The sequence below is a fragment of the Barbus barbus genome (genome assembly GCF_936440315.1).
Source record: "Barbus barbus genome assembly, chromosome: 37".
In the NCBI taxonomy this organism is placed as follows: Eukaryota; Metazoa; Chordata; class Actinopteri; order Cypriniformes; family Cyprinidae; genus Barbus; species Barbus barbus.
Window position 1 is genome coordinate 6,221,110 of NC_136715.1, and position 23,572 is coordinate 6,244,681.

The 23,572-nt window shown below is 37.5% G+C and overlaps 4 protein-coding genes across 9 annotated transcripts in view; 2 read left to right on the forward strand and 2 right to left on the reverse strand.

Annotated features, from left to right (window-relative positions):
- Positions 1-11,607, forward strand: LOC306857007 (ninjurin-1-like). 3 transcript variants are annotated; one of them, XM_079396621.1, is made up of 4 exons: positions 11-203; positions 7,472-7,510; positions 8,612-8,834; positions 10,158-11,607. In XM_079396621.1, exons 1-4 carry the CDS (start codon positions 147-149, stop codon positions 10,301-10,303), a joined length of 465 nt encoding a protein of 154 aa, XP_079252747.1. In that variant the 5' UTR covers positions 11-146; the 3' UTR covers positions 10,304-11,607. The 3 variants fall into 3 exon arrangements, with proteins under 3 accessions (XP_079252748.1, XP_079252747.1, XP_079252746.1); XM_079396620.1 differs by lacking the exon at positions 11-203 and adding an exon at positions 3,764-6,929; XM_079396622.1 differs by lacking the exon at positions 7,472-7,510 and having other exon boundaries at positions 1-203.
- LOC306857008 (caspase recruitment domain-containing protein 19-like) lies at positions 11,461-15,380 on the reverse strand (the record flags this gene model as incomplete). Of its 2 annotated transcripts, XM_079396623.1 has the most annotated exons (6): positions 11,461-12,751; positions 12,842-12,907; positions 13,011-13,073; positions 14,040-14,196; positions 14,677-14,816; positions 15,325-15,380. In XM_079396623.1, 6 exons carry the CDS (start codon positions 15,329-15,331, stop codon positions 12,645-12,647), a joined length of 540 nt encoding a protein of 179 aa, XP_079252749.1. In that variant the 3' UTR covers positions 11,461-12,644. The 2 variants fall into 2 exon arrangements, with proteins under 2 accessions (XP_079252749.1, XP_079252750.1); XM_079396624.1 differs by lacking the exon at positions 15,325-15,380 and having other exon boundaries at positions 11,513-12,751; positions 14,677-14,823.
- LOC306857009 (uncharacterized protein) overlaps positions 14,962-23,572 on the forward strand; it is an 18,053-nt gene continuing 9,442 nt past the window's right edge. Inside the window, exon 1 of one of the 2 annotated variants that reach the window (XM_079396625.1) lies at positions 14,962-15,031. The gene's annotated coding sequence lies outside the window, so the exon portion shown is untranslated. The remainder of the gene's footprint in view (positions 15,032-23,572) is intronic. The other variant, XM_079396626.1, reaches the window with a different exon arrangement.
- The window catches only part of LOC306857003 (protein bicaudal D homolog 2-like), a gene marked incomplete at its 3' end in the record, with an annotated part of 13,519 nt that continues 6,559 nt past the window's right edge, over positions 16,613-23,572 (reverse strand). The window contains exons 2-9 of one of the 2 annotated variants that reach the window (XM_079396614.1): positions 22,911-23,123; positions 22,582-22,734; positions 21,911-22,351; positions 21,462-21,791; positions 20,695-21,372; positions 20,407-20,558; positions 20,018-20,264; positions 16,613-18,602 (exon numbers count right to left, since the gene is read on the reverse strand). In XM_079396614.1, the coding sequence (XP_079252740.1) occupies positions 18,600-18,602; positions 20,018-20,264; positions 20,407-20,558; positions 20,695-21,372; positions 21,462-21,791; positions 21,911-22,351; positions 22,582-22,734; positions 22,911-23,123 (2,217 nt within the window). Of the gene's footprint in view, positions 18,603-19,903; positions 20,265-20,406; positions 20,559-20,694; positions 21,373-21,461; positions 21,792-21,910; positions 22,352-22,581; positions 22,735-22,910; positions 23,124-23,572 lie in introns of those variants that run through there. The other variant, XM_079396613.1, reaches the window with a different exon arrangement.

Sequence of the window (23,572 nt, forward strand, 5' to 3'; positions counted from 1 at the left end):
ACAGAGAGATCCGGACAGTGCTTCTGCAGTCGTTTGTCCAATGTCCAGCCCCCTTTCCCTTTCATCGTCCATGAGATCATAATGCACCACAAAAACTCTGAAACACATCTATTTGCGGAGTGTTAGTTATAATCAAAGGAAGGAATATGGCTTCAGAAGCGATGGAATTGAATGGAGGTGCTAACAGAAGTGATTCAAGAGAGGTGAGTGATTTTGAACATATCAGTATCATTTAAAACGAGCACAAACGCATCCGCCAATGAGATGATTGTGTGAAAGTTTAACCCATTATATCGACGTCTATAAAATCCTGTAGTGTGTTAGACAAAAATACATTGACCGAACAATACATACAGAAGGGTTTTTTGGCGTCTGAAAGCGTTTCTTTAGTTTTTTTAAGTAAAAAGGCTGCTCATGTACATTTTCCTGGCCATACTGTAATGCATTTGTGTGGGTGAGTCTAACTGAAGGTGGTGTGGCACACGGGGTAAATCTCTATAATCGCAGACCGTGTGACAGAAGCGGATTTCGACTGGCCGAGAGGTTTGTTTCCAGTAACAGAAGGATGCAAGTTACAACGAGTTCTCAACATTACAGCTCGCGCGGTTCAAAGTTTGGAGACAAGCCTCTTATTCATTACCCTGGTGTTTCGCTCGACCGCGTCCAGTCTGATGATGAGATCACCGGGTCATGTAACCCTCAACAATAGGCTGTGAAAGACACTAATACACTCACATGAATAAAGCACATTTAAAACAATGCAATGCACAGCGATGCCCACAAAACCATCGGTGTTGCACAATTCTACTTTAACTAAATAAATGTCACACAAGTCAACTTATTTCAGCAAAAAAAATCATGGTTTCGAACTAGATTCCGTAATAATTTCCATTTATTAAAAAGGAAACTTTTAACAGTATGTTACCATAAAGGCATACATTGGTTTTTTAATTATTAATATTCTTTGTAAATTACAATTCCTCAATATTAATTAACCTATAGCCTATAATACATGTAGCCTATTCCATATTTTATATGAATGGAACTTATATACAGCTGACCAATTAACCATTTTTAAGTTAATTTCCTTGAAAATGTAACAGTAAAACCATAACGGATGGATTCTACATTGAGCTAGACAAGTTTACAGTCACAAGGAGGGAACAAAACATGTACAAAGTAAACTGACATCACATCATAAATGACGTTCTAGCAATAAAGACCTATCTAAAGCATTTGGTATAGTCGTTCCTATTACTATTACTATAATGTTAATGTGTAGTTTGTTATTTTAGGATAAAATATGAATGTATTGGGGAAAGTGTGTTTTGATGGGTCACTATTTCTTATTCCAATTCCCTTTGCTTATGTTTTTAGTTCATGTTAACCTTAAAGTGTAATGTGTTTAATGTTTTCCGTACACTTTCATTAATGTTTGCACTGAAGAAAGGTGAGGTGAAGTGGTAAGAAAGACTAGAGGAACATCTTACCACCAGTGGATTTTTTTTGGCCCAACAAACACCCAGAAACACACAAAATCAAACATATCATCATCCCTGTGGGCAGCACCAATGTTTAAGACACTGTGTGTTTAGGCAGACTGAAAGGGCAGGGATTTCTGTGGCTAATTTCTATGCCAAGTGGAAATGACGCCTCCACCTGGCTTTGGTAATGTATGATGTAATATTATGAACAATTAGAACATTGATTGTAATTCAAGTGCCACAGGTCTATAAATAGTCTAGTAGCAAAGGGACCAATAAAAATAAACAAAATTCACAAGTATTAGCAAAGTTAACTGTTTAAAACCGTAGTTGTACTGTAGCTCTAGGTTTGTTGAGTGCATTATAGTTACATGTCACATGGCAGCTGTGCTCTGTAAGATATGACATAGTGAAGTGGTTCAACAGACAAGAGCGATGCAAGTCTGAAAAACAAGATAAGCACATGGACTTTTTCTGCTTTTAACACTTCAGCTGTGTGGTTATGCCAGTGATGGGCAAACTTGGCACTTCCAGGCCACTTTCCTGCAGAGATTTGATCCAACCCTGATAAAACTCACCTGCCTGTAGCCTTCTAGTAGTCTTGAAGACAATGATTAGCTGATTCAGGTGTGTTTGATTAGGGTTGGAGCTAAACTCTGAAGGAAAGTGGCCTGGAAGGGCAGAGTTTGCCAACCCCTGAGTTCTATAGTAGAATGCATACAGTATATGACATGTATAGCAGCCCATGTAAGTCATTACAATCTGTCAGGATTGCCATGTCTTTATTTTTAAATGCTTGATTTATGTGTATGAAATAGTTCAGGTAAGTGTAGCCAGGAGAACTTTTATAGACATTTCTTAGGTTTTTAACAACTAATGAGCTGCATGGATCCATAGCAGGATAGAGCGAGAGGAAGATAACCCAGGCTGTTACTTTTAGATAACTGGTTCAGTTTCCTACAGGAAGGGTGTTCTATAAGTTTTAGCATCTGAGTGTTATTGAGGTTCATGGAAAGAGAGAGTTTTTCTACTTTCTTTGGCGCTCCCAGCATAGGCACAAGGGTTCTTGTGTTGGGCAGCTGGACTGAACCGTACCTAAAGTCAACACCTGTCCTTCACTCCCCTGAAGAGCCTGGAGAATGTTTGGGTATATATCAAAGACTATAGAATACCCAAGACATGTCACTCCTATAGTTTTAATATGCGCTTAATATGGCCGCTCAATCACAGGAAGCCCTGCCTTCTGAATGAAAGAGCCAATCACTAATCGGTAAAGTAAATATGAAATTTAATCTTAAATTTAGTGAACAGTTTTGAACAGAGGCATCATGCCCATTCAAACCATAGACTGTAAAAAAAAATGGACGTAGTGTCCGTGACGTCACTCGTAGTTTTCTGAAGAGCGTTTTTGAAGCCTAAAGTGGGCGGAGCCGACCGCCGCCATCTTGGCAACGCGTCACCGCGCGTCACTCCCAGATGATCCAAAATGGCCAATGAGGCGGGACGTGGGCGGAACTGAGGTGCCTGGTTGTCTGTATATAGTATGCTTTATTAATCATGTTCTCACTGAGTTTCGTCTTTTAAAAACAGTTTTAATCGGTTTTAATTCTTTAAGCCACAGAGTTTGTATTATAGCCTAACAGTTTTCTATTGGAGGAAAACGCTTAACCAGTAACGTTAATTACAGGCCTAACGTTACAGCCAATCACAGTCTGTCGGATTCCGGAGTGTAGTTAAGTTTTAAAATTATAAAGAATAAATAAATTAATAAATAAAATTACATTACAATATCACTCACTGGAAAAAATGGAGCCTAGACTTGGACGGTCTGTTAGTACAATTAACCGCACAACAAGCCATTTTATTAGATAATTTTAAGAAATAATAACGAAAAAAGCCATTGACTGTATAAAACAAAAGCAGAAACACGGCAGAGATGCCAAGTTCAGCGGCTGAGGTAACGTGACGGCTAACAGACAGCAGATAGAGACAGCAACGTCAATCAACCTGTCACTCAAGTGGCCACGCCCTTAATTATGCAGAAGTTTAAGGCTTAATATAATTTAAATGGATGAGTTATAAAAAAATTCACCCCCCTCACAGTTGTCACGAAGGGCAAAATTAGCTATATAGACCAAAATAAATTTTTGTACCAGGCTGTAAACGTTTTTTTCTACTGTAAAGTTGGGCATTTTAACATGGAGAGTCAATGTGATTGACTCCCTTTTGGAGCCAGCCTCCAGCGGCTAGTCGATGAATTGCAGTTTTAATCACTTCCGTGTTGGTTTCACTAGAGGGAGCGGGAGGTTGCCGCTTGATTCAAACTAAGGGGGCACGTGCCCCCTCAGATTTTTGAGCCAAGTGGATTTTGTATGAAGTTTCCAAAAGACAAAAAAATAGCCGAATCATAGTTTTGTATTAGATGCAGTCAAACTGGCGTGATAAGATCGTTCAGTGCGTTAAATCACCAGCTGCTAAACTCTAATCTGAGTTCTCTGGCTGGCGCTGAGCCAGAGACAGACGCGTTTTTACAGCACTGCATTTTAACCAATCACACACGATTCTGTTGAGTTTATGAATGCAATGGCCAATCAGAGACGTTCAGATGAGCCATCGCTGACACGCGGTGTTTTGTTCACTGCACGCTCGCTGAGTGAACTCTTATCAGAAACAACAAAGTGCAGAAGTGCGTACGATGAAAGTAAGATTAATTTCACAGTGCAAACAGTGGAATTTTTTGAGACTGACGTCTTGATAATGAAATGATAATGTTCTTTGATAATGTAAGTTTCCTTTGCTGCGTTCTGTACAATGAAAGTGATATGATTAGTAACTTACAACGTTTTATTAAATTAATGTTAAATACAAAGGCAGTCGTAAAATATTTTAAGGCATGACACCCATGTGGTTCTTAAGTAAAAAGTCTAATTTTATGCGTAGTTAATGGGTCATTCTACAGAAATGTCCACTTTTGCTATGGCAAGATGTCTTAAAATATATTTATTTTTCTAACATTTAAACTTAGACCACTTTATAAGATTACCTTTTGACTTTAAGAATATACATAAATGACAGGTTATTTTATTAAATTTAAAAAAATATATATTTTGTGCATTTATTTCCCCATAAGGAAGGGATGGTAACACACAATTTTTAAAAAACAAAATGCATTTTACAAAATCTCTGCTGCATGCTATCAAACCACATGTTGCCAATCACTCACTAATTAAGTAGTTTAATCCATTTGTATTCTAGTTTTTTACAATTCCCTAAAAATAAAGCAACTTTCAACTAAAAGCTTCATATGAAATCATGAGATAAATAAGAACATTTCTGTTGTGAAAAGAGACAGTGGACTTATCATGGGCCTTTCTTCATAGGTCTTCAGGAAAGAGGAAGAAGAAACATATTGATCAATTTTAAAATCGTAACCCTATAAAGTGTTTTTCAAGTGTAATATTTCTGTAAAGGTTAGGAACAGAAAAATGGACATTTCCATAGAATGACCCTAATAGAACATTAGGCTAATTTGCCCATCGCCCGTTATAAGATTAACTAACATGATATATAAAGGTGCAAAATGCGTTTGCTTACAGTTTAATTACTGGGAATGTTTTGAATAGCCTAAAAATTAAGTAAAACATAAGCCTACTGCTGTGTCAACCCCCATCCCCCCACCTGTGCCCCCTTAAAAATAATAAGTGCATGACGCCCCTGGTTTTGGAGAATTTGATGTTTCCCCATACAAAGTGATAGGAGCTGCACTTGGATGCCCGAGAGGTGTTTCAAAGATGGCCACCGAGTGACATGACTTGTCTTAAAGAGACTTATATATAGTCAGTCTCAACCAAAGATGAGTCATTTTCTGCCATTTCATAAATTTAGTCTGGGGGAATTTTTGTCAATACTGAAGACTGAAGTCTGCTACCCAGCTGGTGAGAATAAAATAAAACAAAGTAGATGTAATAATGTGACACCAGAAGGACATCAGAGCCAGCTCACACCTGCAGCCTGACTTCTCCTCTGCCATAATAGAGAGGAATAATGCTTTTGTGATCACCGTAGTAGCGAGAGGCATACAGAGCTTTTCCTCTCATTGTTCTCAGAAAGGTAAATCTCATGGATCGCATGACCAGCTCTTTATTATCTCGTTTAAAAAGAAAAAGGGATTTCTTGAGTTAACAAATCTTCAAGAGGCCCTTCACGCTAAGCCAAAAAGTACAATATGAGTTTGACGACTCGTGGACTAAACACTTTACGCCAGCAACAATAAGAACTATAAGAACAAACTTTTGAACTTCAAATACATCTAAGAATGCAGAACTCTGTTTGAACGCTATGAGTCCCAAACATTCCATCTCTGATTATGATAAATAATGCTTTGTACTAACTAATGTTTCAAAGTGCAGTTGTTTTCAGAACGTCACAAAGAGGAAGTCAGAATTTAGCCAAAAAGCTGTATTTCGTAAGCTTGTATTTAAGGAAGTGATCAGTTACAAATGGAAAATTCTACTGAAATACCAAATAGCACTGATTGCACACAGTGTTGAGTTTTCATCCAAACCATCATCTTGGCTGAGGCTGACGTCTCAGTATCTAAAGTATGTTGGTTTAACATTTAAATTTTGATGTAAGCTGACAGCAGACGTGAGTGGAGACAGGAATATTGAACTAACATTGATTTGTTATTGATGAGTGGAAACACGAGCCAGTGCCCAGATCCTGTTTCCGAACCAACCCCAAAACCTTGCTGGTCTCAAACAAGGGAACCTAGGTAGGTATCATATTGTAGGCGAAGCGTCCACTATAGACCACCGTTTGAAAGGTGCAATTTTTAAAAGCAGTCAGAGTTCAGGTAAATTATAACAACATTAACAATTAAGTATTTCAGTTCAGCAGTGGTCGGCAGAAGAGATCGAGAAATAACAAGCGATTCCGGTCACCAGTTAAACAATGTTGCATCTTCATCTATATATTCATCATAAATTCCTTTCAAGTTAATACTCTAATGAGCGTTAGCTGACATGTAGGTGCAATGTTAGAGAATGTTTAAAGTGGACCATCAAAATGAAGTGTAGGAAATTACTTTAAGCAGATTTCTTGAAGTGCAAGTGTCAAACATGAGCAAGAATGTCAGTTTACACACAGCCCATGTCTTACATATACTAAATGCTTGCATAGCATCTTGCGTTCTTTTCTTTCTCTTAGCACAGGGGTCTCCAAACTCGGTTCTGAACATCGGCCCTCCAAGACCGAGTTTGGACACCCTTGCTTTAGTAGAAGTAAAGGCAGGTGAGGATGGACAATTACAGAAATGAGAAGCACCCACCTAATAATGGTGATGCAAATTATATGCTGAGATGTAGTCAACAGCATGATCGCCTGACCGAGGATTTGATGCTATCCTGTGCTATATATCCTGCTCTCCAGTTACTGCTTTTTCAGGTAATCATTCATTTTCCTCAGTCACTATTAAATGTGATGAATGTAACTGATCCCCATTCAGTTTAACCGGTTTCCACTTAAACACAATCACAAATAACTACAACTTGTGTTTATGAGAAAGTGGCAGTACAGGCCATGTTGTGACATTTAAGGAGATTAAAGTCTAAATAAGGTGAATCTACAGCTTATTATATTATTTACAGACTAATGGTCCCATCCCATACCTTTTCCTGTGAGTAATGGCTGTAACTCAGAGGTGGTTTTCAGTGATCAAAAGCATTCATTAGCTATTAATAAACTCAGCTGAAGAAACTGGACATCCCTGCCCTTGTGCTTTTATTTATACATGTTTTATCGTAGAAATTGTATTGATATTAAAGTGTGACTAGGTTTGAGCTAATAATGCTGCTACAATGTTGGAATGTTTTTGTGTTAATTAAAAAATGAATCATATTGTGTTTAACATATTAACATTCCTGAACGTGACCGTGTATGAGAAACTAATTGACTTGCTCTTAGCAACATTATGATTTCTTTTTCAGTTTCAGGAGAAACCAAAGGAAAAAAGGCATCAGTCTGATGTAAGCCAGTTTTTAAAACTTGAACCACCTGTAGTCTAACTTCAGACTCCTGAAACTAATCATTTTAAAGGTTAAAGTGTTTTTGTTCCACTTTTATGTTTAAAAGACTGATATTTCGTATATTGTTGTCATTGTGTTAAACTGTTAAAATAAAAAAAATTAACTAACTTGGCTGCTTTTTTATATTTTTTGAAAATTCAACGTTTTAATATGAACTGAGGGTGAACAAGTGATGAGCCACCATTACTTCATAATGTTAAGTGGCAACCATGGTTTTTTTTAACTGAGGATGCATAAGTGATGTTGAATCATCATTACTTCATAATGTTGATTCAGTGACATTACCTTTGTTGTTGTTGAAATATCCCTATTGTTTCAACATTAATTATGGGTGCAAACGTGATGTTGAACCAACACCACTTTGTATCATTAATTCAATGCAGTTAGAGTTGAGGCATCAACATTGACTTACAATAACATTGTTTCAAAGGTTGCTTGCTATCTGGGATGAAAGCTTTAAGGAATTTAATTTGAGAAGTTTCTGTGGTGCAGAGGTTTCAGTAACCCTAGCAGTGACTGTTTTAAACAGAAGGAAGGAAATGAATGAAGGTCAACTAACAACTCTCACCCCTTCCCTTCACATGCTACAAACATCCTAAAGAAAAAAACACAAGTGACTTTCATTTCCTTCTAAAACTGAGAAATATGACCCATGACTCAAGTTTCTGAAGAACAGGTCAGAAAACAACCATTGTGCTCGAGTCAAATTCTATGCAAATTGTATGTCTCACTTGAAAGCATATTGTGATTTACCCAACTAGTGTGTTATACTGGATCAACAACTTGGACCTCAAACAATATTTCTATGAAACCGTCAGAGCATTAACCCCAACCTATACCTCTTAAATAAGAGACTTAAGCAACATTATTTGATAATACTGTTTGATAACCCAAACTCTAAAATCTTGTTGATAGCAAAGTCGTCAAGAATATTATTTCAGAACATTTTCTCCATCTTTCTCTTTAAACGTTGTATGATGCTCATGTACTTATTACCTTGTCTGTAAGTAACATCACGTGTGTTTTCATGCTTGTGTTTAGCATCCTCGGCAGAGCCGCCGGCCAATTAACATGAACCATTACGCCAATAAGAAAAGTGCAGCAGAGAGCATGCTGGATATCGCACTGCTGATGGCCAACGCCTCCCAGCTGAAGACCATCCTGGAGCTGGGACCCAAGTTCTCCCTCTACGTTCCTCTCATCAGCCTCATCAGCATCTCCCTCACCCTACAGATCATCGTGGGGGTCTTTCTTATCTTCATAGGTGAGAGAAACCAACCAAACTGAGAACCTAAGTTTACAGGCTTCAAAATATAGAGACAATAGTGATTTTATACATGATTAGATTTGCTTCTGTAAGACAAAACATACCGTTATTAGCAGTATCATACCCTGTTGCATATAGTATTTCATATTGCATAAAATGATGCATTGACGTGTAAACATCATATGCAGTGGCCCAAAATATATATATCACCTTTTATAATATAAATACCCTTTAAAAAACCACAAGAAACTATTTAAATCAAACCTTTCAAACTGGTAGTATGTAAAGCAGTATACAAATATTAAACGTCTCAAAAAGTAGTTCAACATAAAGTGAAAATTCTCTTACTCTCATGTATTTCCAAACCTATGCATGACTTTGTATTATGTTCTGAAGAATGTTCATGCTGTTTTCCTTCATAAAATGCAAAGAAAGCAACATAAAAACATAATAAAAGTAGTCGGTACAATTGAAGCACTTCAATCCTAGTCTGTTGAGGTCATTTGATGTTTGCTTGAGGAACAGATTGAAATACAAATCATCACTTTTACCAAAATCTTGCCTTGAAGACTCTGTTTGGCAGCAGTGGTCACCATTCAGTTTTACTATATAGAAAAAAACAGTATGGATTTTTTGCTGTAATAAAAATTCAATTTGTGTTCTATGAAAAAAAACAAAAATCTTCTTTTCTCGGTTCTGAAAGACTTGAGGGTGAGTAAACTATGACAGGAATGTAATTTGTGGATGAATTCTTTTAACATTTGGCAATTCACTCCAGTGATAGCTGTTTAGAAGGAGAACTGATAAATGCTGTACGCATACCAAACCAAGTACAGAAGTCGCAGAGAGGTTGATCCTACACAAATCTACTTGTATGTAATAAATATATTTCAGCATGAATATATCAGATGGTGAAAGTCAATCCTGCAAAACTTTGGTAATTCCCATCAGAAATTTTTACTTTTATTTTTGTCCACATAGTGAAAGTAAGAGCAGATGAATTATCACATGAAACATATCGAGAGATTCAGTCCCAATTTGAGAAATATTCATGTTCTCTGCTCAACTTCAAAAAGCCCCCAGCTGTGGTATTTCCTCAAACACAACTCTGTACTTTACACCAGAATCTGCTGTGAACACAGTCACTCGAATTAATGGAAAATGAGCTTTATCTTTGGTATTGAAGGTTTCAGAGTAATCATGCAAGTCAGAATGTTAGCCTTTCATTTGAATTTAAGTAGCTGTTAAATCAGTTTAATAACCTTTTCTTAAATGTTCTGAATTACATAATGAGCTGTTGTTATTGCTCTTGTTCTACAGTGAAGTGGAATCTGAATGACCCAAGTAGACACTACATACTGAATCTTCTGGAGAACATCGTCACAGCACTTGTCTTTATCATCGTAGTAGTTAATGTTTTCATCACAGCATTTGGCGTCCAAAGACCAGAGGACACGAAATCATGAGTTTAGGATTTCATAAAATTATATATTTTTCAACCAAGTTGTCATGACATATTCAAATGTGCCTCAACGTAAATATGCCTTATGTTTTGCAGAACCTTTTCTAGTCCCAAAATGAGGCAACAACAGCCTAAACATGTCATTTTAAAAATGCGACTGCACATAATTGTTTTATGGGTAATTGTTTAATTATGTAATTCACGTTGTTAAATCGCATCAATTGTGAAATTGGATTAAATATTCGGTAACACTTTTTTTTTAGGGTCTCTTAACTAGTTGCTTATTAGCATGCATGTTACTGTTAAGCACATATTAATCCCTTATTCTACATTCCTAACCCTACCCAATACCTAAATTTAACAACTACCTTACTATTAATAAGCAGCAAATTAGGAATGTATTGATGGAAAAGTCGTAGTTAATAAGTGTTCCCTATTCTAACGTGTTACCGAATATTCTAATTGGATCATTACTGAGATTGAAAATGATCAAGACAGAGACTAGACAGGCAGTACCTTTCAAGACAGAAATGGAGAGTAGCACCTCACCTCACGTGGGACCTTCATACTGCCTACCTGATCTCTGTATCAGCTGTCTATATGGGGAAAATGGACTCATTTTACGTGTGGTTCAACACAATGCAACTCTCTTGCACACAGCACGTTTGTATTTGTTGTTACTTACAGGTCATATTTAAAGGCCTTGCTACATGCAGGATAAATTGATTACAAAGTCAAAGTCTGAGAACAAAGTAATTGCAGTGAAGAGTGTTTAAATTGGCACTTTAGGAAAAAAAAATTTTTTTTCTTACAAAACTCTGTAAGTTAAGTATCATAAATACAGCACATTTTACATGATCTTGTTTTAACCCAAAAATGTAAGAATTTGAGGGATTGTTTTAGGATTTGTATAAGAGCGCCATCTACTGACTAGGTGAAATATTGCCTTTTTCTTCTAAGTATTTTTTATTTTAAATTTTAATGTTGTTTAGTGTTTTGATGTTTGTTGTGATTATTTACTATCCATATGTTTCTTGGAATTTTTGTACATTTTATATCGATATTTTTTGTATAAATGGCCAAAGATCTCCTTTGTTTTTCACTTTTAGAGAACAGTTTTGAGTCATAAAAAAAATTAAATAATTCAAAATAATTGCATTTAGTCATTATTTCAGTGCACAGATAAAAAGTAGACCAACCTACAATAGTCTTTATGTTCAGTTTTGCACACTGGTTTTATTCAGTCCTAAAGCCGCTGCATTTAAGGACAAAATCATTCTGACATCAATAAACTATTTTTCAGCAATCATTTTTTTGCATCTCGTCAAGTGTTTGTTTTGGTATATCAAGACATGGAAATCAAATTCATCTCCAAGTACATTAGCAACAGTTCCACACTTTTATTTAGTCTAATAATTTTTAACCCCTGACAAAAAATATAGTTTCTCAGTTAACTACTGTGAATGTGCCTCATTAGCAAATTCATCTGAAAAGTTTCCAGGCCAAAAGTTTTACAAAACACTTACAATTGCACTGCAGAAACAAGGCCACAAGAGTAAATTGACAATATTAATTATTAGTACACAAACCAGTACAAACATGCTGCTAGTATAAAAGCAAACACAATATAAACATATTTGTTGAAATCTTAGCCCACAAAAAAGGTATTACAAAGTAACAAACTCCTAATACTCCAAGGTACTGGATTTTAAGGTTACCTGTAGTCTTATGTGCCAAAATATTCTGACACGTTGATCTATTTGATTTGTCAAGTTTACCTAGTTTTGCATGTGATAAATGGCATAGTGAATTATAAACATCTGTGTCCACATTTTACTACTAGAATCTCTTGGCAAGTCCCAAGTCTACGAGAATTGAAAGATACTGACTATAAATAATATATACTATCTATTTTTAAAGTACAATAAAACAAATGCACAAACAAAATGAGGGTTGCAACTAAATATTTTAGTGCAAGTAGCGAGTTTGGTTCCTATCCAACTTTTCTTAAAATGAATGAGTTCCTGCCCTTGGTATTGCATATAAATGGTTATTATTTCAATGACTATAATGTTTGATCAAAGATGTTAAGCAGTTATATAAACCATTATCTTGTTAAATTTAAAAATGTAACGAGATTCCAGATTTAGCCATGAAACCTAAAATATGAAATCCTTGGAATTCTGCCATTCTAATTCTGACTTATAACAATAATTTCTCTATATACATAGTATGTACATATTTTTAAAAAACCTTAATTAAAATATTTTTTGATATTTTTGACAAGGAGTATTTCAGATTCAATTGCCATGCCTAAATAATTTTTTAAGGCAGCAAAAAAGCCATCATTTTCCATCTTCTGTGTACCAGATGAGAACGTCCCGCACTTTTCTACTAAGACCCATCGCAGCCAGACCCAGGGCGCTGCTGGAGCCTGACACCTGCTTGGACTCTGCAGATAAAAACATTTTGAGTGCTTTCAGTCTAGGAAATACATATTTTTGATGTGAATATCAAGATATTAACAAGTTTGTGTGCTTACCACCATAGTAATACAGCAGAGCTGCTCCTACAGCCACACTGAAACAACTAAGGAAGAAAAACGGACCTGTGCAGTACCAAAACAAAGCAAAAAAAAAATTATTAAAAATGATCATTCGTGAAAATTGTGTACATTTACTAGTGCATAATCACTGAAAAGGTTGACCTACTATGGTCATTCATTACATATCTGTCCTTGGGACTCGGGATTGGGACAACTGGTTCACCAGACTCTACAAAAACAAATAAAACTTGGTGAGCAAACCAAAAACACTTCAAAGTCAAGTTTAATAACAGGCTGAAAGGAACAGTTCACCCAGTTGAAAACTTATTCACCCTCAGGCCATCCAAGATGTAGATGAGTTTGTTTCTTCATAGGAACACATTTGGAATAATCCTCTACAGTGAATCAATTAACATCTTGTGAACTGAGAATCATTAGGCACCAGCTATTTGCAAGATGCAATAGATGCTATTTACACTGTGCAAATAGAATATTTTCTAAGCGATAGATACTACTTACACTAAGTGCAAATAGCTATAGATTCTATTTAAACTGTTAAAATAGCAAGATTTTCTGCTATTTTTACAACTTATTGTAAATAGTGGCAATTATCTGCACCTCAGTATTGTAGTACATTATAAAACAGTATGCAATAATAACGTATCGAGTGTAAATTATAGTTTTAATTCAAATTATTAAATGGATGCCACCTTATTGGCACAATAAAGCCCTCCCTACACCTACCCTAACCATACCTGCTACTTTATTTCCAACATTTTAATTTCCTTCATGCCTTTCCGATGCGATATGAGATTTGAAAAGGGAGAAAAAAGTTTGGCAAAAGGCAGGCTCGAACTCAGGTTGATCGCGTCAAAAAGCGTCTTACCATCTATGCCGCTGAAACTATAATGTTAAACAAGCGTCTTTTTTCAGTGATGACTATCCCAATCACACGTTAGTGGGCGGAGTTAGTGCAAATAGCCTCTGCCAACAAGGCAGGTTATTTGCACTTAGTGTAAATAGACACTCTGAAATCATTAAGCCATTTTTAACTTTAAAATGTCGCTTTCGGCCAAATAATAACGCATCCAAATGTTTACGTAACATGACATGCTGCATGGCAAAACTAACTCAATATCCTCAAAAGAATGTTGTTTTTGAGTGGTTATGGGTGGGAAATGATGACTCTGCCAACCTTTGAGACGGAGGCGTGTGGGTAAACTGAAATAAACGTCCTCCACGTGGAGGTGCAGTGCGTGGTAAAACTCTCGACATGCCTCCTCTCCTTTCTCCTGTAGATGATTCAGCAGCTCCGCCAGCCTGACACAGGTGGGCACATCCAAATCCCTGAACTAAAGTTTGAGAAAATCATTATTGGAAAGAGAAATAATGTACAAATTTTGACGATTGGACTGTTTATCTATAGGAAGTGCTGCAGACATGATATCAAAACCAGGAAGACTAATTCACCATGGGTTCCCGTGAGAATTTCCTACGGGGTTTTTCCAGTGCAAGAGTAAAATAAGGTCTATGGTAAACATTGCTTGGCAATACTTGGAACATTTTGTTGTACGGCTGCACACTCTCAAACGTCCTTATGTGGTTATTTATTACAAAAAATGTTTTTAAAAATAAAAATAGCTGCTTCAAAATTTGTGTTTTCAGTATAAGTGTGTGTAATATACATTACATAGCAATAAGTCCAAGTATAGTCATTTTTGTGTTTTCCACAGAGCTTGTATTACCCCATTATAAAACCTCATGGGAACACCCGTGGTGAATTAGTCTTCCGTTTTTGACGTCACTGCAGTTACTAAGGGTGGAGCTCTTACTTTGGAGGCCTCCTTGTCTGTCAGGATCTGTGGGTAGATTCTGTTGAGCTGCAGGATGAGTTTATCCACCAGTTCTGTATCTAGACGTTGGTCTGTTTTCAGGAACCGGCTGTCTATTCGCAGCTGTTCATGGAAACTCTCTGTCATTTACACAGAAATAAAGCCATAGAGGTTTAGAACAACATGAGAGTGAGTAAATGATAAAACTGTAATTTTCTGGATTACTATTCCTTTAAATAATCCCGTCTATTAACAAATATCTTTATAAATACTGTGCACATTTCTGCCAGAAGATGGAGCCACTTCGTAAATGAGCAGAGACTGGGAACGCAAGACTGTCAGACATACTTTTGAGGTACATTGAGTGTTATTTGAATGCCGTATAGCCAACAAAACGCCTTATAAATTAGGATATACTATATTTACGGATTATAGAGCTTCTGAAATGTAACATTAAGCAGGGTTGACTTTAATGCAACGTAATGGAGCACAACGACAACTGTCGAAGCAAAACTTGTCGAAGCAGCTCAAGTTTGTGAGCAATGTGTATAAGAATCATATAAAGCACACCTTATAAAGTCAAAAGTATTTGTTTATAGTTCATATTTACACTTAATATCATCAGTAACAAATAGAAGTTTGACTGACCTCCCATTTTGAAGTGCCCTCTGCTGTCTTTTGTGTGGAAACGCCCATTGCATTGTATGTGTGGCGGGGCGGAGACCACGAGAAATACCGGAAGTTTCGATCAAAATGAGGGAAAAAAGTCACATACGGAAGTTTATATTTAGTGTAAAGTCTATTGAATTCCCTTAGTATCAGAGATTAAACACTTACTGAATATTAGACACAGTAAGCGATACACTCTTATCCAAAACTATTTAAAAAATAAATATAATTTATATTATATAAATAAATAATATTAACGTTTATAGACACACGTTCGACTATAGCTTATAATAGACGGTTTAAAGGCAGATTCCTTTCTTTTGTAACAGCCCATATACAATTTTTTATTTTTCAGTGTTGGGCTAGTTACTCCTTTCAAAAGTAATATTGTTACTTTATTACTTTCTGGCAACAGCAGTTACACTAGTTACATTACTTTTTCTTCACGCCCCACATAAATTGTAATTGTGTATCTTCCACATAAAATTCTTTTAGAATGTTACTAACAACATATCTCTGCCTCGTCATTTGACCAAAATCCACATTGGAACGCAGTCAGAAGTTATTGATAGTGTTGTATTAATCTCATTAATTGGCGTGCAGCTTGAAGCTAATTGTAATTTCTGTTACCCATATACGATTATATTTCATTGTGTTTTATCAAATCCCATGTTTGTAAGAAACCGTTTAATTTTCCAAAAATATCTTCAAGAAACGGCTAAAAACTCATCTGTTCCATCTTTACTTGACCCTCTAACTCTAGCACTCTCTATTCTAATTTTATTTTATTTATATGTCTTTTTATAATAATTATCTGCGTTAGGCTAACCAAGACTTGTAATAGCACTTGCATGTTGTTGCTCTTTTGTTGGTTTTGATTGCTTCTTATGTCCTCATTTGTAAGTAGCTTTGGATAAAAGCTTCTGCTAAATGACTAAATAAATAAATATTCCAAGCCTGCCTGCTGCACTGGGGACATCACATGCATGCGTGAGTCGTGAAAATTATGAAAATAAATCTAGGAATGATTTGATTGTTGGATTTTAAATCAGCGGGGTTGAGGCATCAAAAGTAACTAGCTAAGCTGCTTTATGGATGGTAACTGTAATATTACTGAAATCTTATAAGTAATCAGTTACAGCAGTTACTGCAAAAAGTAATAATATTACAGTAACTGGGTTACTTTACTGCCCAACATTGGCGTCACCAGCTATCAATTCAGAGATAACCAGGGGAAAGTTTTTTTTTTTTTTTTTTTTTTGGTAGCCCAAATTATAAGCCTTTCAAAAATAGATAATTAAATCAACCTTACCCGAAGAATATTTGCTGGAATAAAAATTATGACAAGTAGCTTCCTATAAATTGAAATGTTGTTGAGAAAAACACGTCCATGTTATGCATCATTTAAGCAATAAATGAGCAGGAAATATCACTTTCTTAATATTACCACAACCCTGATTTGAACAATTGTGTGATATTGCTTTTATACAGTAGTTTAGAAAACAGTAATTGATATTATATAATTTTTAATGGTTCATGGTGGACTCTGCTTTCACCCAGCACTGCTGATATAATCTGTAACGTCAAGAATATAGTCAAGTGAAATGATGCAAACAGTGAAACATCCCAGCACTGTTGGACCAAAGCTAATTTTCAACCACTAATATACAACCTGAAGCAAACGGTAATTTTATATTAGTTTATTTATACATTTTTTTGCTTCTTTTTTTGTCAATGAGAAATGTTAAGACAGACTTGGGCCTATAATGTGTTCCTCATGATAAACTACAGAGCACAAATGTTTAGAAAAAAGCAGAACATTGACATCAGCACTGTTAAAAAAAAAAAAAAAACACACAACATACACAGGCGAGGCAGTATATCTTACATTGTACCTGTAAGATTTCAAGTAGAAATGCAAAGAGGCAGCGCATGTGCCAGTAATAATGCATACAAACCTAATCATTAATACTGAACTGATAGCCAAGGTTATGAATAAATAACAAACACGTGAGGTCATTCCATACAAATGTGTAAAAATAAACTCAAAATGTCATATAAAGCAATGACATGGATGATGAAGCGGTTTCAGCAAATAGAAAACTATTGCATACACTCCAGAAACAGCATAAAATTGCACTTCATTTGTAGTCAAAAGAAAAGGAAAAGGTCTTTTAAAACTTAAACATGTCTTAAATTTGGCACTAATGTTCTGAGGCAAAGTTTTCTGCTTGCTGAAATACAAAAAAAATAAAATTATTAGCAAGGTTACCCATAGGAAAATAATGACTAACAATATCAACAGACAGCCATGATGACCGCCATCAGAAATCATTACTTCCTCAAAGGAATGTATGATTTTAACACACCTAATTCTTACTAACATTTAAAATCTCCTAAACGAGCAATCTGAGTTGACATTCAGAAGGTGTTGAATTATTGTCCAAATTAGATGTGGGCCAAGTGGGCTAGATCTATAGCGAGACTGACAGAAATACTGAAGACTATGGCTCTTAGAATTGTTCATGAAACCAAAAACAAATAGTTGCATAAAAGGCACAGAAGGTCTTATAAGAGGGTTATACAAAACAGATAATCAATGTCTAAAACTGTATTGCAGTGTAAATTACAAAATGCTGACCTTAATGCAGTATTTGGCAAAAAAAGTAGAAAATATTCCAATTTGGAATTTATATTTTTTTTTATGTCCTGAATTTAACATATGCTTGACCCACTATGAAAATTGACTCCAAACTTTTCAGGAGCAAGTCAAGTGGAGTTACACTACATGATAGCAAGATAATGTTCAGTTAGAATGACTATTGAACAGAACAAGAAACAAATATAGGCCTTATTAACATTATCGTCCTCCCTGGAATATGCTTAGAACCTGACAGTTAAGCATAAAATACTATAAACAAACCACAGTTCTTATATTATTTTTGTTTTTCAGTTAAACATGTAAAATTCGCAAGAACAAAACAAAAAATTGTGCCAAGTATACTTACATAACTAATGCACTAAAAGTGCACATTAAACAAAAATAAAGCAGAAAAAAATACCACAGTAACAGTCAGAATCATGGTTACATAGATCGGTTGGCTTCACATGACAGAATGTGTGTTTTCTTGCAGCCACATCCAGGGACACATTTGTTTCCATAATTGGAGCAGGCATGTGTATTCTGGACGTATGGTGTAGAGCGAAGAAAGAGGGAAATAACCGTTTGCGGATAATCTCCAGAGCTAATAAAATTACTGCAAAATTGAGAAACAAAATGATCATCAGAATTATTAAATCACAACTGATCCAAATGTATTGTAAATAATTAATATATCTTAAGTCAAGCTGATCACACTGGACATAGTTAAAGTTACCGTAAACAATGAGACAGGTTAGACCCATTAGTACACAGCAAAACAAGGAAGACTCATTTTTCCAGATGCAATGGACTGCAGGAAGCAGAAGACTCGCATGCAACAGACAACATGCCAACTAGTATAAACTGTTAAAACTGATAGCAACAGATCATGCACACTACAATGGTTCAGAGTCATGCTGTAAAGACAATGTGTTATGCTGGTTGAAAGGCTAGATGAAATAGTATGAACAAAACCAACAAAGACATGGAATGACATGATGGCAAAGAGTGCATAAAAACTCTATAATTCTAGACATCATCTATGACAACTCTAGATTTTGTCATTTTTAGCCAAAAAATCTGTAGCATCAATTATGTCCTTTAGGGTTGCAACCTGGATTGCAAAGCTCCCAGCAAGCTCAGTAAGGTGCGTCTCTGTCGGGATTACACAGATTTATTTGCACTGACACGGAGATTAACAGACTAGCTTTGTGAAACTGGGTTTAACTCGGTGACATTCAATGCTGGTTGGGTTAAAGTAGAAACATTGGGCTCAGACGTTCAGAGAGAAAAGACATATTTAGACAAACATAGATGTATTTTACCATGTTTAGACATTTTCCATGTATCATGTCCACAAAACTTATAGATATCTAAATTTCAGCGAGTTTATTTGTAACCGTATCTATTATATCTGTTTGTACAGTGTGCTCTGGTTACATACTAAACAATGTCAAATGTGGTAGGCCATGCAATTAATCAATGCATACCAGAAATTTGCATGCAACCTGCTTTCTTTCTAAAACTACTACTGTAAGTAGTACAAATGTCAAGAGTACTGGTTCTCCTCGATAATAAAAGTCACAAAAGAGACTCAATTTGGTATCCAAATATTGGAGTTAGCCTATTACAAAAAAAATCTTGTAGTAATTTCTTTTACTTGTAGTGACTGTGATAACTTCTTTTGTAGATAGTATGGTATTACCAATACCATATTTTTACCGTATTAATACCGTATTATCCAATTTCTCCAGGTAGATTTATAGGAGAAGGACTGACCGACCTGTATTAATGAAGCCATCAGAACTACAAGCACAAACAGTGACATACTAGCATTGTTTTATCACAAGCACACATACAGTAAAATAAATGTTAGTTTGCATGAGGACGCTGATGAGTGACAGTTACACACAGGTGTTAATCGGATCCAGTCTCACACAGAATTTTATACTTCTCACTGCAGAAAACCGCAGGACTTCCAATGAGGCCGTGTGGTTGCGGTCGGTTCTTACAGGGAAGTCTAGGACTTACATGGGGGCTGGAAAACGATAAGGGTCCCCTGCCACGGCCAGATGAAGCCTTCCCACGGCCGCCTGGCCCAGCACCGGATCCTCTTCGGTATTGCTCGTGGTCAAACTCCAGATCCTCCAATCGCTGTGTAAGGGCCAGTTTCTGCTGGATGGCCATACGCAGGAGGGAGTTCAGAGTCTTCTTCTCATCTTCTGCTGCAGCCAGCTGCCTCTGCATGTCGTCCAATTGTGTTACGTATTCATCACACCTAAAGAATACAAGAAGAGGATAGAGCAGGAGAAATTTACTTCCTGGATTAAACAACCCTACTGTTTCTGGTTATTTGTTTGGGGTGAGCCAGACAAAGAAAGCTGGAAGAGAAACAACTTTCAGTTGTGTTCCCGCACTACCTGGTGGCGAACATTGCCCTGAGAGAGGAGAATGTGGCAGCATCTTCTTTAAGAGCCTTCAGTTCGTTCCTCAACTTCATCATGGTTTCGGTGACCATGGCCTTTTCAATCTCATATTTGCTCTTTAGGTTTGCCAGGGCAATCTCTGCTGTCTGAAAGAGGACAGAACCACACCACAGTTCAGAAAAAGCTCTTGAAATCCTAGCGGTCTGTTTGGATGGTCTCCAAGAAGATCAATATTCTGGCGTCATATACACCCATGCCAAGCTAATCTTTTTTTATTCTCACCTGTTTATTGGCCTTGAGCACAGTCCTCAGCGTGGCAATCTGTTCTCGCTTAGTGCTCAGCAGGGACTTGAGCTTCAAAATCTCCTCCATGCAAGCAGCTTGGTCTTTATCCGCCACTGCGGCCAACTCTAGAGAAGCAACTCTTTGCCTGGATAGTTCTGTGGTACGATCAACCGCCTTCTGCAAGTGGCGTATCTGATCCCGAATTATTGCTACTAGGTTGTAGATGTCCATTGGTTCAGGACGTGGATCTTCTCTGACTGGTGTCCCAGAAGTCGAGCTGTCAGCGGCGGTGGAGTTGGACCTGGGCTGTGTCTCGGCTGTGCTGTCACTGGTTTGCGTCAACGTAGACTGAAGCTCTTTACCTTCGGTCTTGTTTCCTTTACCCTCTTTGTAGAAATCGAGCATGACACGATTCGGCGTTTCGTTGTTGCACATGCAGACATGGTGGTAGAGGTTTGCAAGCTCTTCACTAAAGGCAACAAGCTCATCCTGGGCAACGCTGAGACTGCCTTCTGTCTCGCCAGCAACAGCACTCACTTCCTTAAGATCCTTTTCCAACCGAGCGACTTGTTCACGGTCTGCACGGCTGCTGCTCTCCAAATGAGACACTTGAACACTGAGGTCACGCACCTGTCCCTCCAGTCGTGCCCGTACCTCCTCATGCTCTGCCTTCATCTAGAAGAATCATGCATAATCATGTTGACACGAAATGTACCATCAACCCATTAATAAACAAAACTCAACTTTTTCTCCGTCCCACTCACCTCATCATGCTCCGATTTTAGTGTCTTAAACTCCTCCCTCAGTTCACCTGCCTCTGCTATGGCTACTTCGTACTTGCAGCGAAGTATTTCTGGCCCATTGATATCCAGCTCATAATAGTCCACATCATTGTCCTCTCGACTGTCCCGCTCTCGCTCACTGTCCAGGGCTGACTGCCGCTCCTTGCCTGCCTGCAATCTCCTCATAACGCCCAAATCATCGCTAAGTCTCATCATAGCTTCCTGTTGTTCAGCTAATGCTCCTCGAGCATGCTCTAACTGCTTCTGAGAGTCCTGTAAAGTGGTGAGAAGAGCCACCTTCTCTCGCTCCACCTGCAAGATGAAATGGAGGGGACAAATGCTACATTTAAAGTGGTTTGGAACAAGGTGACTATGTCAACAAGGTTGACCAAAAGGTTTGAATGCCAATCAAATGCGAAGGATAGTCATACCTGTAAGAGCTGTTGCTTAAGTTTCTGAATTTCAGAGATGTTCAGCTCTGTCAACAAGTCATCAACCAGACTTGGTGCGGGACGGAAGTTTCCATCGCTTTTGGGAGAAGACAATCTGTTATCTTCGTCGTTAACATCGCTGACTTTAGCTAATCCGTTTTCGAACATCAAAATGGCCTCATCGTTATTTGGTTCGTCTGCACTCAGTTTGAGCCCATCCAATGAGTTGGCAAGAAGGGAGTCTCCCAGGGTCATGTGATGTGTCAGTTCTTTTCGAAGAGCTGCTTTCTGCTCGCGTTCGGTCTTTACGGTTTCTAGAGCCTCTGTTAGCTGACGCTCAGCTATTTCGCGTAGCCGAACTGCATCCTCTAGCTGGCTGTTTAGGTACTGCACTTCCTCTTCCAAGCGTCGATTCTCATGCTTTAGTCCCTCAAACTCCACCTTTGGAAGAGAACAGAGATTTATGAGAAACAAACGGTATGGTAACAGCAGACTTGTATACATGCCACTATGTGAAAGTAGTAGTCATCATTAAGAAAACACTTTCATCCAAAATGCCTCCGTGGTGATTGTGCTGGGACTGGAACCAGTAACCTTTCGATCACTATTCACCAGCTTGGTCTACTCTTCCACACCCACATTTGATGTGATCAATGGTCAATGCTACTAACCTGACCCTGTTTAAGGGTGGAGACTTGTTTCTGAAGGCTGATGTTCTCCTCTTCCAGTTCAGTGTAGTCTTGCAGCAGACGAGACTCTCGGATCTTGTACTCTCTAATGTCATCACACAGGCGACTGCGCTGGAGCTCCACAATCTCATTATTCTTAAGGACACAACGAGCTTTAGTTGACAAAAGACTAGTATAGAATATAGAAGTAGCATAACAAGGGTCATAACTCACTGGGTTTGTTTGCTGTTGAGTATATTTTTACGTGGACAAAGTTCATAAATATGTTTAGTAAACTCAATACTCTTAATTAAACCCTCTACAGCACAAACCTCTCTCAGCTCGAGTGCAAGGGTGGCCAGACGTTCGTTTTCCGCCTGGGTGCTGGTGAGGGTGTTTTTTGTTTGTCGCAGGTCAGCCTGCAGTTCCTGCACTCTCTGCTCATAGTATGCCTCTTTTGATGCCGACTCAAGGATGAGGGACTCCTCCCTGCTTTCCCCGTCTGCAGCCACCTTTCTGTGGGTGGAGTGAACCTGGCCGTATGCCTGTATGAACATGATCGGAGAGAGATTGGGGTTATTACGCATGAACCAGAATTATGACTTGCATGATAGCTAGTCTATCAAGTTCTAGCACTATGGCTATGCTAGACTAGAGAGGTCTGCCGATTCTGTCTGGGCCTATGCTAGACATTGAAGCCAAAACAGGATTCCCACAGACAGTTTAGTTTGATGTATGTGGGACACTTTTTAAGACTCAAAGATGCATTTCCTGCAAACTGATGATGTAACTGGCTACAGACAAAAAAACTAGTTGAATTCTGTCCAAAAGCTCTTTTTATCAAACGCTCCATCTCTTTCTTTTCTCCCTAATTTGTGTGCCAGTCTGAATGATGTCATTGGCATGCTACAGCCTGACTAAGTGACCACACACATGCGCAACCATGGCAGTACAAGCCGTAAATGTTAACAGCTCCATTAGTGCTGGTGGCCTG

What these genes read in the sequence shown, in the direction of transcription:
- LOC306857007 (XM_079396620.1), top strand. Translation starts at nt 6,783, where the DNA reads ATGGACAATTACAGAAATGAGAAGCACCCACCTAATAATGGTGATGCA. An exon ending in TCCAGTTACTGCTTTTTCAG is followed by an intron (nt 6,930 to 7,471) that starts GTAATCATTCAT and finishes TTTCTTTTTCAG; the next exon opens with TTTCAGGAGAAACCAAAGGA. An exon ending in AAAAAAGGCATCAGTCTGAT is followed by an intron (nt 7,511 to 8,611) that starts GTAAGCCAGTTT and finishes GCTTGTGTTTAG; the next exon opens with CATCCTCGGCAGAGCCGCCG.